The sequence below is a fragment of the Chanodichthys erythropterus genome, chromosome 12, assembly GCF_024489055.1.
Source record: "Chanodichthys erythropterus isolate Z2021 chromosome 12, ASM2448905v1, whole genome shotgun sequence".
Classification (NCBI taxonomy): Eukaryota; Metazoa; Chordata; class Actinopteri; order Cypriniformes; family Xenocyprididae; genus Chanodichthys; species Chanodichthys erythropterus.
In genome coordinates, this window is record NC_090232.1 from 42,194,821 (window position 1) to 42,214,124 (window position 19,304).

Here is a 19,304-nt window from a genome sequence, read left to right on the forward strand (position 1 = left end):
CAGTATGTTCTTGTTAAATTTTTGTTTCAGAAGGTTTTTGTTTTTCAGAAGTGGATTGTTAGTTTGAGCTTTTTTTCATGGCCACATTTCCATTTCCAATTCCAAATATTTGCACAATTGTCTGTGGGGTATTCAAACTTTTGGTTTGTTCCGTTTTTGTACCGAAACATTCACATTTTTAACGCAATATATGAATTAACCTGCGTTGCATGCTATATCGCCATCTGCAGGTGGGATCTGACCTTCTGTCATATAATGATGATAATTACAGAATTTTTTTTTTTTAATTCATTTTAAGGATAAAGTTTGAGTTGTTTTTTTCAACCATTGTTTTTCATTTTTTTTTGTTAATTTATTTCAGTTTATGAATATGTTTTTAGTGCTGTAGGTAGTTTTAGTATGCAATAATATGGCTGATGTGTATAAGCGAGTGATAAAGGGAGTGTTACAGTGTAAGAATCAAGTGTGTGTGGGAATCATGAGACGTCTGTTTGCTGCATTGTAAGTGTGTGTTTGTCAAAGATGAAACATGAAAGGAAATGAAGGAGTGTGAGATTTGGACGTGTTGAGAGACTTCTGTGGTCTTGCTATTGGCAGACAAATGTTTTCATTTGTCTACTCGCACTGCAATAATATAACCATAACTAGAAAGAGAGAGAGAGAGAGTTGGCTGAAGAAGACATTAGATATGTAAATGCCAGAGAACTGTCTTTTCTCATCCTCCTGTATTCATTTACTTCTTTTATCATCACTCTTGGATGCCTGTTTGAGCTAAACTTGACTAGTGCTAACTGAAAGTAGTTAGTTAAACTACATGTTACTAATGAACAGCAGATGACTGCATTTAAGCTTTTTAAATACATTTAACATTTTTTTAGTTTGCTCGGCTGTTGAATGTGCAACATAATGTAACAAAAACAGTTAAAGCACTTGTCAGGATAATTGCACAGCATTATAAATAGCTGTGTTGTTAAATAAGGTAGTAACTTACCAAATTGTTCTCAAAAAAAAAAAAAAAAGGGGGGAAAGAAAAAGTTGTAATGTTTTGACCCATTTCTCTACCTTCAGTGAATATTTCATTGAAGAGAGAATGTCATTAAGGCATGTCAGCCACCAGGGCTATGAAGCAGAACCCACATTAAAGATCTCCTCAAACAGCTGTAAGCAAGCGTGACCGGCCTATTAAAGCAACACACTCAAACACTTCTACAAGATCAGGGCACTGACACACAGGCTGTGTGTGATGGGGCATCAAAGAGTCTGGAGGAAGTGCATTGTGGGGCGCTGTTAACACACACACGTACATTGGGTTTCCATGTTTTATGAGGACATTTCATACGCATAATTATTTTAAACTGTATATTCTATCCCCTAACCTTAAACTTTCCCCTAAACCCACCCATTACAAAATTTCCTTTATTTTAACATTTTCAAAAAAACACAATTTACTATGATTTATAAGCGGTTTTCTTCATGGGGACCAAAAATGTAGCCAGTTCTGGTATTGCCATCCTTATGGTATTGCCAATCCTCATTCCCCATAACGTAGGGTATACCTGAACCCCCCCCACACACACACACACACGTCACATTCAGGTCATTGAGGATACAGTTCCTGCTTCCTCTTGTCTCAAACAATGGGAGCTTTATTACTGCCCAGAAATATATTTAGAGAGAGAGAGAGAATATATTGAAAAACATGTGTGCTTACCACATATACAGACATACAACATACAAATAAAGCTTTTCAACAACACTTTCTTCCTTGTTATTCACTCAGTAAATATTTTTCCTCAGGCAATAGAAACATTCAAAAGTTTACAGTCTGGAAGATTTTTTTGAAAGAAGTTTCTTCTGCTAACCAAGGCTGGATTTATTTGATCAGAAACACAGTAAAAAATAGTAATATTGTACACTGTTAATACAATTTAATATAATTGTTTTCTATTTGAATATATTTCAAAGCTGAATTTCCATCATCATTACTCCAGTCTTCAGTGTCACATGATCCTACAGATACCAAAAAAATTAATATGCTTAATATTTTTGTGGTAACTCTGTATATTCTATACATCTGTAATATGTCTAGCTGTTGCTCCTTTTAATTCATTATCCCAGTTAAGATGAAGGGCTGCAACAATTTTAAAATAAAATCAGTACAAATAAATCATGAAAATGAGCCATTGTACGCACCACATTTCACTAAAGGCGATTTGCACCCTAAAGCGATTTTCCTAAAGAGATTACCAGGCTGGCCATGTTCTATTGTCGATAGTTTATCTGCAAACAAAACAATTGCACTATTCATCCCAGAATCTGATCTGATGCTACTGTGTGCAATAACAGTCCTGGACACAACACACATATTTAGTCTTCGGTTTCTCGCACTGCTTTACTATTCTAAGATGACTTCTGTGTCTACATGTGCGTGAGTTTGTAGTGTATTTTTGTATCATTTTCTCTATATATTTATCCTTTCCAGAACTGTAAGGCTCTTACACTGGCAGAGTAGCATTTGGGGATGAGTTCAGTAATCACACGCACCGCCCATCAAAGTATGTTTCGTAGGCCTGTATTTAGCAGTGTGCTTGTGACCGCAGGGTATTACAGTATTTTATAGCTAAACCTACAGCAGATCAACGGCTACAAGCCATAAAGTATTAGACTGACTGACTGTCTGCAGAGATAAAGCCCAAATACGCTCACACAGACTCAGCCTGACCCCAGTACACACTTGTCAGGGCAAAATGAAAGGGATAATGATGTAAAAAAAAAAAAAAAAAAGCTTTTCCCTGTCCCAGCCATCCCAGCATGCACTGGTCCAGATCCCCAGGGAGTCTTGAAACATCAGTGAGGTAAAGAGAAAGACGTGCTGGAGAAATTAAGTGTGATTCAGTTCTAAACGTGTTAATGGGTTCCAGCTGCTCTTATCGAAGAACCAGAGGAGGTTTTGAGATTCCAGGACTCGGGGTCACATTTGTTCTAGAACTTACTGTCCTGTTTTTCAGCAGAGATGCCAAACGGAGTAATTAACTTGTAGAATGTAATTACCTCAACTCAATGCTAATGAGAGAATGATGAATCCTTGCTGGCGTTCCAAAGCACATTTTCTAACAGTCCTGTACCTAAATCTAAAGTGTCTTCACATTCACAGACTCCTCAGCATTTCAGCTTCCTCAAAATGATGCAATTGATCATCTTTAGCAGGGTATTCAGGGGAGTTTTATTTCAGATAAATGCTGTTCTTTTGAAATTTCTATTCATTAAAGAATCTCAGTTTCCACAAAAATATAAAGCAGCAAACATGTTTCAACGCTGATAATGATAATGAATGTTTCTTGAGCAGCAAATCATCACATTAGAATGATTTCTGAAGGGTCATGTGACACTGAAGACTGGAGTAATGATGCTGAAAATTCAGAAATAAATTACATTCTAAATGTTCTTTAAAATTGTAATAATATTTCATAGTATTACTGTTTTTACTGTATTTTTCATCAAATAAAAGTAGCATTGGTGAACATAAGAGACCAAATTAAAAAATTAGACTTTCTACTTTTGAACGACACACCCTAAAAAAAAAAAAAAAAAATGCTGGGTTAAAAACAACTCAGTTCGGGTTGTTTTTACCCATTCGGCTGGGTTAAAGTTTTGTTTTTATTAAACTCAACTATTGATTCAAAATTACTATATTGCTGGCTTAAAATGAACCCCAAATATGGCTGGGTTACACAAAAACTACCCAACCTTGGAAAAAAATAACCCAACAAAATGACCCAACAAGCTCAACCCAGCATTTGGGTTGAAATTACAATCCAGTGTTTTTTTTTTTTTATATAGAGTATACACTCTAAAAAATCTGGGTTAAAAACAATGCAAGTTGGGTTGAAAATGGACAAACTAGGCAAAGTAGGTTTTAACCCAGTGGCTGGGTTAAATGTTTGCCAAACCTGCTGGGCAGTTTTATTTAACCCAACTATTGTTTAAAAATGTAAAAATTACTATATGGCTGGCTTAAAATGAACCCAGAATTAAAAATCCGACACATATTTACTAGAGGCAACAATAATAATCAAAAGGTGAACATTTATTATAAGCAATTTAATAAATATTTTTTGTTTAATTAATATTCATTAAACTTTATTAATAAATGTTAATTTATTAAAAATAATAATGTTAATTTCCAACATACATTGGGTTCATTTTAAGTAAGCAATACAGTCATTTATAAACTATAGTTGAGTTAAAACAACCCAATTGCTGGGTTTGTCCAATTTCAACCCAACTTTTTTAGAATAGTGTGTAGTGTAGCAATAAATGGACAAGGATCAACACTCAACAATAAAACAATTATTAAGACGAGCCTCTACATAAGGTGGACACTTGACCATCACAACCTTTCAAGCATCAGCCCTGAGTTTTTCTCTCTCTCTCTCTCTCTCTCTCTCTCGCCATCTGATTTCATTTATCTGGCAGTTTCTCTCTGAAAGGATACTGATGGCCTAATAATCCCACTTTCCTGCAATTATCTCTTTTTTCCTCTCATTCCATCTTCAATCCCTCCCCCTCTCTCTCTCTCGTCACCCTTGATGAAAAGGGAGAAGTGTGTGGGATGCTTTTCTGTAACAGCGAGTGTGTGACTGAATTCCTGCACTCTCTGTGAGAATCTGCAGATGTCGGTGGGGCCGCTACAGTGCCACAAAAATACTAGTCCTTGAAAAGAACAGGGGATGGAAAAGGAGAGGAAGAAAACGAGGGAAAACCCAGCGTCTCGGCCGCAGGGTATGTGCGTTTGCTGCCAGGGAGGTGAACGCCACCCAACTAAAACAGAAAACTAAATCACTAAGCAAATGTTTGGATGTCTGAGCTGCATCTGGTGTTGCGAGCTGAAGGGTTGGACTCCTGCTCCTAGTAGCTGAAAAGAAATCAAATCACACGCATCAGATCAAATTAAGGAATACAAGTGAACTCTGGCAGAATTAAAGGAATAGGTCATCCAAAAAATGAAAGTTTGGTCATTATTTACTCACTCTCATGTTGTTCCAAACCTCTTAGCTGTTCAAATGAGACATTTTTATGTAGTTCATAGTGACCTTGTCTGTCTAGAAAGCACCAAAAAAAAAAAAAAAAGAAGGTACAGTACCATTCAAAAGTTTTTTTTTTAATGTTTTTAAACGAGTCTTTTATGAATCAGAATCAGAATAAGCTTGCACATACAAGGAGTTTGTCTTGGTGACAGAAGCTTGCACAGACAGAATGACAACGACAAGATAGAAAATAAAAAATAAAGTAAGTGAATAAAAATAAATATATACATAAAAACTGCACAGTATACAAAATGTACAATAGGCAATATATGCATGTACAGGTATGTTATATACAAATTCAAGGGAATGTGAATAAGAGATATGGTATGCTAAATAAATGAGTATAAATAGTGTTGTGGAAAGAAACTCTGTTCTCTTCTGCTCACCAAGGCTGCATTCAGGATACAGTAAAAACGATAATATTGTGAAATATTATTACAATTCACAAAACATTTTCTATTTTAAATGTTTTTCAGCATCATTACTCCAGTCTTCAGTGTCACATGATCCTTCAGAAATTCTAATTTTCTATTCTATTCTATTCTATTCTATTCTATTCTATTCTATTCTATTCTATTCTATTCTATTCTATTCGCTGCTCAAGAAACATTTCTTATTATCAATAGTTAACAGTTGTGCTGCTTCATATGTTTGTGGAAACCATGATACATTTTTTTTTTTCAGGATTCTTTGATGAATAGAAAGTTCAAAAGAAAGGTTAATTTGAAATAGAAATATTTTGTAACATTATAAATGTCTTTACTGCCACTTTTTATCAATCTAATACATCCTTTCCAAATAAAAGTATCATTTTCTTAAAAAAAAAAAAAAAAAGTCAAACTTTTATATGGTAGTGTACGTAGATCTGCTCTGGGGTTAATTCATAGTGAAATTTCTCATGTTCTTCCAAACCTGTATGAATTTCTTTCAACTACATGTACTGTATAACACAAAAGAAGATATTGTGGAGAATATTTCAACTGTTTTCCCATACAGTGAAAGTCAGTGGGTTGCACAACAACATAAGACCACAATGTGTTTCATTATATGGACAAAAAACAAACAAACACTGAGACATTTTTCAAAATATCTTTTTTTGTTTCGTTTTCCATGAAAAGAAAGTCATACAGATTTGGAATGGCATGAGAGTGAGTAAATAAAAGCATTTTCATTTCTAGTTGAGCTATCGCTTTAAGTCTTCAGAAATGCTACAAAAGCATTAAAGTCTGAGTATAAAACATAGTAAAAGCTGTTTGTAACAATCCATCTTTCAGAAATCGTCATGCGCTGGAAAGCCGTGTTTAATGATAAATATCGCTGGCATTGCCTGACATCTGGGCTTATAGGTGTTTCTGAGAGGCGGTCTGTCCCGCTCACCCCGAGGGCTGCTGAGGGCGGGAATAGAGCCGGTTCATTTGAGGTTATTGTGATCCGCTTCATGCCAGATGATAGACAGCACCTGCCTCCCAGCTGTGCTCTACTGGCCCCAGAGTCACAGAGTTGATGCATCTGTGGCCTGTTTAAGGACAGAGCAGATGTCTCCTCCTCGATTCCTCACGTTAAACATGAACCTCACTTCCTGCTCGCTTCTGGCTGGGGGCAATTATAAATAGAAAAATGTATTCAAATATTAAAAATGGGGCTTGGAAATAAACATTAATAGTACAGACACAAGACTAAAAGAGGTAGTTCACCTTAAAATGAAAGTTCTGTAATTTACTTTACACACAAAGATATCTTGAAGAAATGTCCCTGTGTAAAATACAGTAAAATTTTGTTACATTTTAATGTAACGGTTTTCTATTTTCCCTAAATCTTTTGTAACATTATAAATGTCTTTTCTGTCAATTTTTATCAAAATAATGCATCCTTGCTCAATGAAAGTATTGATGTCTTTCCCCCCCTCCAAAAATACTGAGATTTTGATCTCTAAGAATATGCGGCATGATACCAGAATAGGTATTAAGTGAGATTTTGACAAAAATGCAAGATTCATATTCACACAAAACGCTGGCCCAACTATGAAGAAAATTAAAAGCACATCAGATGTCTCCATTCTCTTGGTGTGATGTGAGCAAATCACTGAAATGGAGGTGTGTGTTGATCTTGACTCGTTTGGTTCAAATTCTGTACGGTAAACCTGCATCAGTGTTTCTTGTGCACCGTCACTAGGGCAATCACTTTGTCAGCTATCATAGGATCAGGAATCACTCCTGCATCCTGTACACTCATGTAATGGTAACTAGTCACTCTCCCATTTTAATACGGTTATCACTCCCAAAACTTTGCAGTGCGTACGTGGCTTTTGTTTCTAACTGCAGACTCCCTCAGCCTCTCTCTCTTTTTCTCTCTCTTCCAACGTTTTTTCCACATAAAGCTGTTTTTCATAAACTAGCCTGGAATAGCAGTCCCTGAGGCCGAGGCCTGAAACACTAGCTCTCTCTGAGCTTTCTCTCTCTCTCTCTCTCTGTGTGTGGAGGCTGAAACACTAGACTTTTCTGAGCTGCTGCCAAACAGATGCAGTCACTTGCAGTTCCACTAGAGAAACCTTCATGGGTCTCGTTCTCTTTATTTCTCTGCATCTTGAACCCTCACTCTCAGATCAGCTTTGTGCTGATTCTGTTTGTGACGGATTGTAAAAGAATGACGGTTTCTGATCACTTGTAAATGTTAGTCATTCATACAAAATGAGTTAGATGTTATTCGTGGTGTTTATTAAGGCAAAACCCCTAAACCTAAAACATAAATCTCGACTATATTGTTTGCAATAGTGGTTGCTGAATAACTCAACCTCTGTGCTTCAATACTAACATGTTTTGGAATTATTGGAATTAATATTAGTAATTTCACTATTTTTAAGAGAACTTTTAAAGAGAAGCTTCTTAACTCTTCCCCGCCATTGACAAGTTTTTACGGCTTTCAATGTTTTCACTTGCAATATGCTAGGGGGCGCTATTACACATCTTCTGAATGAGTACAGTATATCTAGATCGAAAACACAGGCAAAGAAGAAGCAGAAATGAGTCATCTCAAATGTAAGCAGATGCATATAATGCGATCATTAACAATAAACAAGATATAAATCAAAACGGCCTAATGTTACCGAGTGAAATGTCGACCCAGGAAGTGGTTAGGACTTTGCAAGCTCTGGGAGTGTTGATGGAAGTGATCTAAACGCTGGTGGGGAAAGAGTTAAGGTTTTACCAGTAGAGAGTGTGTTAAACATAATAAATATATTGTTCTCTTGATTTTTGTGAAAATGCAAAAAATTAAACAAATCATTTTTAACCATTACCATGCATCCCTATTTTAGAAACTGCATAACAATTATACACTCTAGCATTGTGGTGCCAAGTTTTGTAAACACTACTCATTTTTTAGAGCATGTAAAAATCTAGTTCCTGTCTGTTTTTAGTTGGGTTTCTGTCATTTGAAAGGGCTCTATAGGCCTCCGCTAAAGCCTGGGCCTGTCCTACTCCACGTTCCCCAGACCGGCTGCTTGAGAGGAGAAGGTCCCAGATCAAAGTTAAGCGACGGGAGACTGTCAGCAGTCAATTATTAGTGCTGTGACAAACAGCAAGAATCTAGACGGGACAAACTCCTCTTCAAGCTCCTTATCTCATTTAATAAGATAAGAGCCAATCACACACACACACTGACAGATCTCAGGTCAGCACAGAACAGCTCGTCTTTAGACCCTGACCTGTGTCTGCGCTCCCTTGTCAAGATGTTTGTTGCGTTTGTGTATGTTTACGCTCGGATGTTTGCTTGTTTTTAGGACTGCTGAGGATTCTGGGAAAAGCTTATTGGATCCTCTAATCATGTACTAGGTTTATTAGTGCGGTAGCGCTAAAGGATCATACCGATAAGCGCATAAACACGCACAATTCACATGCCCCAATTTCTCGTTTTATACAACATGGATAAACTCATGCGAAGCCTTCAAAGATGCATATCCATGTGTAACTTCTTCCCCCCTCCAGCTGTCACGAGTGACAGTTCGCTAGCCCTCCGTGACCTCAAACGACCGTCCGACCCGCTGCAGAACTCACACTCATGACATCATTGAGCATCTGTGTGCTTCAACTACACAATACACAAAGAACTGTGAGGGGGCGGAGATTGGATCAGAACCCTCGTATTTCATTGGCCTGTGCATTTGGTTTCCAGCTCTGCGATTGGCTAGAAAAGGAACCCCAGCTTCCACATACAAGCATGTTAGGTTTCTGGCTCCGTGACTGAGGGTCAAAGTGCATGTGTGTTCATGTATCAGTGTGTGTCTTCTGTCTGTTATTCTGTTTGTTCTCCTCCTCTATTAGTTGTCTGTTCGCTCTGTTCTCTTTGTCTAGATGTATGTTGTGTACTCCTCTCTTCTCTTCACTTTCCTTGGCAACAGATCCCGTCTGCCTTCCCCCTCCTAATTCTCTCTCCCGGCTTTTTTGGCAGAACCTTCTGTTCCCAGACCTCCTTCAGGCTCTTTCTCTTTGTATCACTTTCTTTCTCTTTCTGTGGCACAAAGTGGCATTTTTACATCACATGATCAGTTTGGTGGATCTCTGTAGCACTATCCAAAAAAGATTTTGGCATTCTTTTGGCATCATAGTGGTGCTGCTGTGCGCAGAGATCACCACTGTGATGCTAGTGTGTTGTTAGCATTGAAAAGTTTGGGAATTTTATTCAGCAAGGACGTGTTAAATTGATCAAAAGTGTGCGTGGTTCAGGTACTCTCTACGTTATGGGGACATTTTTTGGTCCCCGCAAGGAAAACTGCTTATAAATCCTATTGAATGACTTTTTCTTTAAAATGTAAAAATGCAGAAAGTTTTCCGTAAACCCTAACGCACATAATAATTGATTGGTTTTAGTAGGACAAACTTAAATTATACAAATTAAGTCAAACTTTGAATTTCTTAATTTAAAAATTTTGAGGCAACTGATTGTATTATTCAGGTTTACAGAAGGGGTGTAGAATATACAATTTGTACAGTATAAAAGTCATTATATCTATGGAATGTCCCCATAAAACACGAGAGAGAGAGAGAGAGAGAGAGAGAGCATGTGAGTGTTTTATACCTGGTATCCTGTGCAGCCCTTCACACACTGAACTATTGTGAGGCCTATTTAACAGTCACATCCTGTCTGGGTCATAGGGTGTTCTGAGGACACACTCTCACCCACATACACACAAATGGATGCACATCCTGCTGTATCTCTCCAGATTCAGCCCTGGATAGGAGATAGGAGTGTTATCAGTGTATTTCTCTGTTTGTATTGCATAAGAGTGTGTTTATGATGTAATGTATTGGCCTTGTACTGTGTGGAGAAAGACAACCACAGCGATCAAACCACCAGTGTCAACAAACTGTGTTTATTTTTATTGACAATAAAAGGTGATGTTTGTTGATGTGAAATTGCACACCTGTGACTGCCCTGAAATGGCCCAAATCACATCACCTGCTGTCTCCCAAAGCTCTAGAGCTTTTCACTCTGTTGTTTACATGCCTGACTTCCTCTCTGCCCTCAGGAGCCCCCTACTGGATAGAGTTAGAATAGACTTCAAAGAGGTCAACCTCAAGCAATCATGACCAGGTCACACTGAATGAAGAAAACCAAAGGAAAATGATATCTTATCATATCTTTATGAATCATTGCATGTTTTTACATGGAAATTAAGAATATTTCTCATTTGAAGTGTTCAGTAGGCTATTGTATATAAATTGCAAATAAATCTCATTCTCAATGAAATGTATTATTTAATATATAATATATATTAATATACTATTATTTAAAAAAAAAAATGATTTTGTACACTACTGTTCAAAGGTTTGGGGTTGGGAAGATTTATTATTATTATTATTATTATTATTGTTTATGAAAGAAGCCTCTTATGCTAACCAAGTCTGCATTTGAATAAAAATTCAGTTAAACAGTAATATTGTGAAATATTATTAAAATTTGTTTGAATATATTTCAAAATGTAATTAATGATCAAAGCTGAATTTTCAGCATCATTACTCCAGTCTTCAGTGTCACATGATCCTTCAGAAATCAATCTAATATGATGATTTGATGCCCGAGAAACATTTCTGTTTATCATTCATTTAGAAAACTGCTGTGCTCTTAATATTTTCGTGGAAATTGTAATACACTTAAAAAAAAAAGAAAAGAAAAGAACAGCATTTATTTGGAATACAAATCTTTTGTAACATCTTTACTGTCAGTTTAATGCAAATTTTGATCAATTTAATGCAAATGAAAAGTAGTGTGTATAATTTTCTACAAAAAAAATGTTAAAAAATGTGTTTAAATGTGACCTTGGCAGGCTTTTACAATATAATGTAATTGAAAAGAGTAGAATAAAACAAAATGGAGCAGAGTAGCACAGAACAGAATAGAATACTTCCTCAAAACAAATTATGATATGTCTTTAGGTGATTATTATCATTTCTGTAGTGATTTGAGAAACATGGTGTGATTATTATTCGACCTTCTCAATCCTTCTCTGTCTGTCTTTCTATCTGTCTGTCTTTGTGGACCAGGATCCTCCTGGGGTTCCTTTGAGATCTGATGTGCCCATCCAATCAAAAGCTTGTAAAGAGCCCAAATCACTTGTCTTCAATAGCCAGGGTGTATCGCGCTGGCGTGAGTGTGTGTTAAAGCTATTTATGTCAGCACACTGATGGAGATGCTTGGATTTATGTGTGGAAGATGCATCTTTATTTTTCTGCTCTCTTGTCTTCTCTCTCTGCTTATGTGTGTCTCTTTCTCTATTCTCTCTCTCTCTCTCTATGTGTGTGTGTGTGTGTGTTGGCAGACTCTGGCTGCAGACGGGCACACAGATGGGTGACAGGCTGTGCCGAAACCAATCTCACACACCTGCTCCTTCATACACAGACTTACACATGCATACATAGAAAAAATGTACACACACAAATGCACATTGAAAAACAGCTTGCTTTTAATGAAATAACCTCACAAATGAGTTTACGTTCGCTGAGCTGCTCCCTAAAGCTCTTCATGTGTAAGTGCAGACAGATGTTTGTCTCGGCCGACTCTGTAACTCCAGAGCATCTGTAATCCAGCGCGCTCGCAGTCGAACAGTACCGCACGTATACGGATGTCCTCCAGCTATGAGATATTTCTCATCGTGACACTGAGCTCAGGATGAGAAATAAATAATTAGAGCTGAAAGGAAGCCGCAGAATGATGACTATTGGCTGATAAATGAGTGCGGAGTGAGAAGGCGGAGGGGATTAGGGCGCTTTGGAACACTTTAAGAGCATTATGGATTAAAAAAAGGTCAGAATGTTTAGCAACATAATGCTAAACCTCTTAAGCGAAACCCAACTGCATGCTGATAAATGGGGATGGAGGGAGGGGGTGAAGAAAAAGTGGCTGTATGGGGTTTTACATCTGTTTGGGTCAGAGAGAGACATGTTTAAAAGACACAGAGAGAGTCATTTTATAGGCACAAACATACATGTACTTAAAGTCTCGTATCTCATGTCTTTATAAATGATAATAAAAAGGACATGTGTGGACATCTGCTCACTTCTTATGGTGAAAGTTCATGCAACATGCACCAAATTCCATTTTGACAGCTGCGCTGGATAATAAAGTAATAAAATTCTACGAATTAGACATAAGTTTTGGTCTGTTTCTCACACAGAGCTGTCAAATGACTTCAAAAGAGTTGAAATATAGTTTGCAATTGATACGGTCTACTTTTGTAACACCTTTATGGTGAGTTTTTTAGGAAAAGATTTTCTTCAAACAATCACATAAGAGAGAAATGTTTGTTTTTGTTTTTTTTAAAGAAATTACTACATTTACTGTCTATTCATCAAAGAATCCTGAAAAAGTACAGTATCACAATTTCCACGAAAAATATGAAGCAGCACAACTGTTTTCAACATTGATAATAATCAGAAATGTTTCTTTTGCAGCAAATCAGAATATTATAATGATTCCATGTGGATGTATAGATAAATACACACACACACACACACACATTATATATATATATATATATATATATATATATATATATATATATATATATATATATATATATATATATATATATATATATATATATATATACACACATGTATACATGTAAATATTTCTTAAATATATACATGTATCTGTGTCTATATATAAATAATAAATATAAACGGTACACACACATATATTATGTAAACAAACTTTTATTTTGGATGCGATAAATCATGATTAATTGATTGACAGCTCTAATTAAAACAGAAATCTGTTATTTTAAATTGTATTAATATTACATAATTTTGCTGTTTTTAGTATATTTTTGATCAAACTTGATCAAACCCCAAACTTTTAAATAATTTGTGCATATGTGTGTGTGTAATATACATATATATATACATATATATATATATATATATATATATATATATATATATATATATATATATATATATATATATATATATATATATATATATATATATATATATATATATATATATATATACATATATATATACATATACATGAAGTTGGGGAGGTGTTTGAATGACTTAAAACATCAAAGAAAAGGTGGTTAAAAGGGTATTTTCCCCCCTTTGGTTGTCTTTTAACTCACCTACTAAATAACACCATAAGCAAAAGGTGCATGAAGCTGCTCTAGATGCATACTGTCTGAACATAATTTGTGTGTGGGTGAAGTCAGTTTGCAATGTTTGCAGTCTGCACCAATCTGTGTGCTTGTGTAACTTTTGACATTGTGTGAAAAGATCACAAATATGCAGCAGGTTTCATCTAGAGCGAGAGACCGCAACTGCCCTCGTCTGTAGCAAAAGTCTCATTTACAATACATCGACAATAGATCATAGGTCATAGGTAAAATTTCAATGACAGTTCTGTCATTATTAATGTCGTTACAAGCCTGTATGACTTTCTTCCATGGAACACACAAGGTGAAATTTTGAAGAACATCCCAGCTGCTCTTTCGTTGTATTGATAGTAGAAGGTGCGACGGCTGCTTTCAAGCTCCAAAATGACAAAAAGTGACGCTTTTGAAATAGCAACACCAGCCAGGGCTTCTTTCGAATTCATAACGGATTAAAATGGTAGCTGTTGCTCATGTCGCCAGAAATCTCCAACACGCATTGAGACTGAATGACGGTCGCTGTCGCTGTCTTTTGCTCTCAGTCTGAGCATCAGTGAGCTCAAACAGGACTAGGATGCTGTATGCCATGTGAAACACAACCTACTGTACACATTTTCCAGCCGTGTTCATGGGTTTGGGCCTATGTTTATCCTGTGTGTATGTGTGTGTGTCGTCAGCTAACAGGAATGTGTGCACATCGCCAATACTAAGATGGCTGCCAAAGACTAAAATGGCTGCCAGGACTCCAGAAAAAGAGAAAGAGAGAGAGAGAGAGAGAGAGAGAGATGGAGACAACATGCTAAATGGAGAGAAAAGAGACTCGTCTCGCTCTTTCTCCTCCGTTTAGTCTGCTGTTCTTTTGTTTGTGCGAGTGTGTTTGTCCTAATCTCTACACACTCTATCAAATCGTGCTGGCATGGGCCAGTGTGTTCCCTTATCACCTACAACCGCCCGATAAACACCTCCACAAACACACATGCACACGTAGCCTGACATAAACTGTGCTGATAACGCACACTTTCATGCATATGTACTGGTTTCTCATTTCCTCTTGTGTTCACACAGCTTGAAAATATCCGCTTACAATTTTGGTGTGTCCAAGTGCCTAAACATCACTGAACAATCCAATTTGAACAGTAATAATTGAATATGAAGCATTTTCTGCCATTTGAATGCATCTATTTCTCTTTGTTTCACTGCAGAATCTGGGCAATCAGACAATTCCAGTCAACAAGGAGACTCAGACATCAAACCCCCACCAAACGGTGAGAAAAAAATCACGCTTATTCACTATTATACACTACTGTACAGTATTCATTTTCATCAACAACATTTTTTCACTGATGAAAACAAGACTATAACTGAATAAAAAACAGTTTTGAATGACAAAAACTATTGACATTTTTGTCAACGAATAAAAACAAGATGAAAATGTTAGGGAGGGACGATTTGGGAAGAGATCCAGTCAGAACTGCACTGCATTTGAAATTTAACATGCTGATCTACCTGGCAGGACTTTGGAACTCACTTCCAATGAAATGCTCATAAAACTTTCTAAAATGTAAACATCTGGGAGAAAGAGAAGAGCAGACATATGGATAAATCCAAAAAAGCGTGACAACACGAAAGAGAGCTCAATTCAGTCTGGTTTTCTGTGCGCACAGAAATCCTCTCAGACAGCACACGAATACTGAACTGAGCTCTCTTTTGCGTCTTTCCGAACTCGAACGGAACACACAAAATCATGCCCGTTTTGGTGAGTATTCATGTAAAAACGGTCTGTTATGTCTTAAGTGAACGTACAAAATTAAAAGAATATTAAACGTGTCAGTGAATTGGATCCCTGCGTTCAGCTTTAAAGAGACTGCAGTCTAATAACCATGCTGCTGTCCGTCATATATTAATCAAACAACAAGCGATAAAGAGAAAATCACTCAATGTTCTTGACTGAATAATATAATATTTGAATTGTAGTGTATTACAGCACTATCACATAAGCAAGAGCGTTGGACTGGAACTAACTGGCTAAATCTTATCTTAAAAAAAACTTACTTAATATTAACTAGTTATTTGTATAAACAATGCATTACAGTCTAATGCGTGTGATATTGGTCTCTTTAAACATGCTATAAGGTTCCAGTTAAGTGAGGCATGTGCTTATGTACCTTTCTGCAGGACATCTGAGTTTTCAGGACTGCTTTGTGACTTCAGGGGTGTGGAACGTAGCCGAGCTGGTACGAGTGTCTCAGAGTAAGTACTGTAACACACACCAGTGTTTTCTTGAATCTGCAGAGCCACGGCAACAAATACTGTTTTTAGCTGAATTATGTTGCACAATTCATGAATGAATCGTTCGATTGTTGCAGTTCTTATTAATGAATCAGTGGAACCATTGTATAAACAGACTGAATCAGAAGAGTCATTGACCTGAATCGTGGAATGAATCAATCAATCGGATTACTTCCTCACTGAATCGTCTCAGATGACTCACCTGTTCACTCAAGTTATTATGTCTGATTCAGTGTAATGGTAGTTTGTAAGGTTTGTGTATCATTAGTCTTAGAGTTTCACAGTTTTGTTGTAATGGTGTTTTAATTAAAAAGACAACAAAACATCATAAAATATTATAGGGAAAAAGCAGTGTTATTGTTGTATCATTAATATACTATTAAATTTTTATTTTTTTATTTTCCATTTTCATTTTAGTTACATTTTTAGTAATTTTGTTGTTTTTTTGTAATTTTTATTATTGTTTTTATATGTTGATATAGTTTGAATTAATTTTTATTTGAGATTTAGTTTATTTTACTACTTTAAGTTATACTAAATGAAAATGAGAAATGTTTCCTTCGCAACTAGCTGAAATAAAATAGTTTTTTATATATTATATTTGAGTGAATGTTTGTATTATTTTAAGTAACAATTTTTTGTAAAGATTTTTAGTTTTAGTTATACTAAACCTTGAAAAAAGTAATGCTGGCATATAGCAAGTTGGGTACTAATGACTAAAGGTACTAATGTCCTTTCAAAAGGTGCTAATATGCACCCTTTAAGGGTAAAAAAGGTACAAAGGTGTATATTTTGAAAGGGTACCGCCCTAATGACAGCTTTTGTACTTTTTTCTGAGAGTGGTCTGCAAAAAAAATCCTATAGGAAACACTGTAGGAAATACATCTCACATTCATTTAGCATAGATTTATTAGTAACTTCTCTCTCAGTTTGATTTCTAAGTTTTGCATTTCAGACTTTATGCTTCAAATGATTAATCTTCAACATTTTTATCTCTTCTGCAGCCCCAGTTGCAACAGCATCAGGTCCTAATTTCTCACTTGCGGATCTGGAAAGTCCCAGTTACTACAATATCAACCAAGTAGCACTCGGCAGACGATCGCTTGCCTCTCCTCCATCCACAAGGTGAACACGCACACCCATAAACATGCTGTCTGTTTGTGCCTGTTTTAGTCTCTCTTCAGTGGAAATTTGATCTGTCTCGCTCTCCTTTTTGTCCTTCCTTCTGTTTTTCCCCTTGTCTGTCGTTCTTCTGGCGCTGTAGGTCTGAGGTGGAGCTGTACGCCAGTCTTCCTCGGAGGTACTCTGTCACAGTCTTCTGTATCTCTGCACCTTTTCTGTGTTTCTCTCTGCCTGTCTACAGGAATCTATCACTGGGGCATTGACTAATTGGTCTGTCTCTCTCTCTCTGTAGCTCTAATAAGCGTAAGTCTATAGATGACAGTGAGATGGAGAGTCCTGTTGATGATGTCTTCTACTCCAGTCGTTCTCCGGCCGGTACCAGCTCCCAGTCCAGTGGCTGGCCAAATGATGTTGATGCAGGTGAGCATCGCTTTTACACACAAATATGGCTTTTACACTGAAACGGTGCTGGTGCCTGAGTCTGGTCTTGGCCGCGGGCTGTGCGAAACTGTTGCAGTCTACTTTGAGCAGCAGCCCACATTTCCACTAACTTGCGAGCCGAACAAAGAGTTAAATTACTATGGTACAACATTAATTGCTTACAAACAGACAAGTGTTCAAGACAGGATCCTGCATGCCCTTAAAACTCTTAAAATGTCCTAAATTCAGTTATATTAAGGCCATGTTTACACAAGTGCATTTTTGTTTTAAAACGCATAACTTTTGCTACGGTTACTGTTGTTTACACTACTCTGCCGTTTTCGGCCCTCGAAAATGGAGACTTTCTCGTAAATGCTGCAGACCCAAAATGAAAAACGTGATTATTACACTTTTTTATAATAATCACAAGCTTAACAAATTTGGCTAGAATGCTTATGATCTACTCTTGATGAATTATGACAGTGTTTACTTTATGATGTTTATATTGTAATTTGTTGTAGATGGTTGTAAGAGTGCAGCTTGAAGTAGTAAAGCTAAGACATTTCAAAATAAGAGTCCATTTCGGATTTGTTTATAATTAAAAGTCCCGCATTATGCAAAAAATCTTTTATTTTCTGGTTATTATTGGTATTTTCAGTTACATTGCAAACTGTATCTTGCATTTAATTTAAATGTAAACTCTATGTAGCTTCTTTCTGAGGAGTTTTTTACAGGAAAGAAAGAATAGGAACCAGGGGCCAGTTGCATAAACATTGCCGCTAAGTTAAGACTGTGTCTTAAGAACTAGTCTGACCAGCTAGCAATTAGTTAGGGCTTTTCGGATTCAAATTAGACCAAGCTACCTTTTTATGTAACTGATTTAAAAAAAAATGTATGACCAGTTTTGAAAAAAAAAAAATGAAATGACTAAAACTAGTCTAAGACTAGTTTACGAAGTTTATGCAACCGACCCCAGTCTAAAGTATTAAAATAAGTTTTAAAAACTCATGAAATTAATTTGGTTCTAATATTAAAAATAAAAAAAAATTCAAATGAATAATTAAAAAAATATGTGAATGGATCACAACCTTATAAATTCTTGTTTATCTGAAATCTAGTTTAATTTTCCATGAGTTCAGTCAAGCTAAGTTGTTTAGTTGAAAACTATACATAGTGAGAACCTTTAACTGCCGTTTAACTGTGTTTAAAGACAATCAAGGAGCAAGTCCCAAAGAGCAGGAATGTTTTTGAGTTCAGTGGAACTGTGCGGAATGAGTCCAGATTGGGCACCGACACCATGTCAGTGGAAAAGGCATTAAACACACCATAATCTTCATGACCTTCTTTCATGTTAACAATTCCCTTCTCCAGTTGCAGTACAGCACCATTTGACGAGTGTTCAAGAGAGGAAGATAAAACATGAGAATGATGGCGTGCAGTTTCCATACCATGGTTAGAATACAAACTACACACACTTGCACATGTACACAAGACAGGTCAGAGTCAGGACAGCAGTGCATCAGGTGTCAAACACACAGCAGAATATAAGTACTGCTTGATTAGTCTGTTTTTCACCCATGTTATTGATTTGTCTGTTGTTTAACATCATTGAAGTCACTTAAAATGATAATATTCGATGTTATTCATTATAATATGAGAGGTTTAGTGTCGATGAAGGGTGCTTTAGCCTTACTGATGGCCTTTGCGGGTACGTAAGACACTAAATGATCACCATAGTC

The 19,304-nt window shown here is 36.4% G+C and overlaps 1 protein-coding gene across 19 annotated transcripts in view; it reads left to right on the top strand.

The window, feature by feature from the left end:
• LOC137032030 (nuclear factor 1 X-type-like) overlaps positions 1-19,304 on the top strand; it is a 126,412-nt gene that overhangs the window by 88,928 nt on the left and 18,180 nt on the right. For 14 of the 19 annotated variants that reach the window (XR_010896648.1, XR_010896649.1, XM_067403497.1 and 11 more), the window contains 6 exons: positions 14,937-14,999; positions 15,910-15,984; positions 17,028-17,148; positions 17,288-17,323; positions 17,438-17,565; positions 18,937-19,017. Coding sequence is in view for 17 of the 19 variants with exons in the window: in XM_067403497.1 (XP_067259598.1) it covers positions 14,937-14,999; positions 15,910-15,984; positions 17,028-17,148; positions 17,288-17,323; positions 17,438-17,565; positions 18,937-19,017 (504 nt within the window). In the remaining 2 variants the exon portion in view is untranslated. The remainder of the gene's footprint in view (positions 1-14,936; positions 15,000-15,909; positions 15,985-17,027; positions 17,149-17,287; positions 17,324-17,437; positions 17,566-18,936; positions 19,018-19,304) is intronic. The other 5 variants (XM_067403501.1, XM_067403510.1, XM_067403495.1 and 2 more) reach the window with 1 other exon arrangement.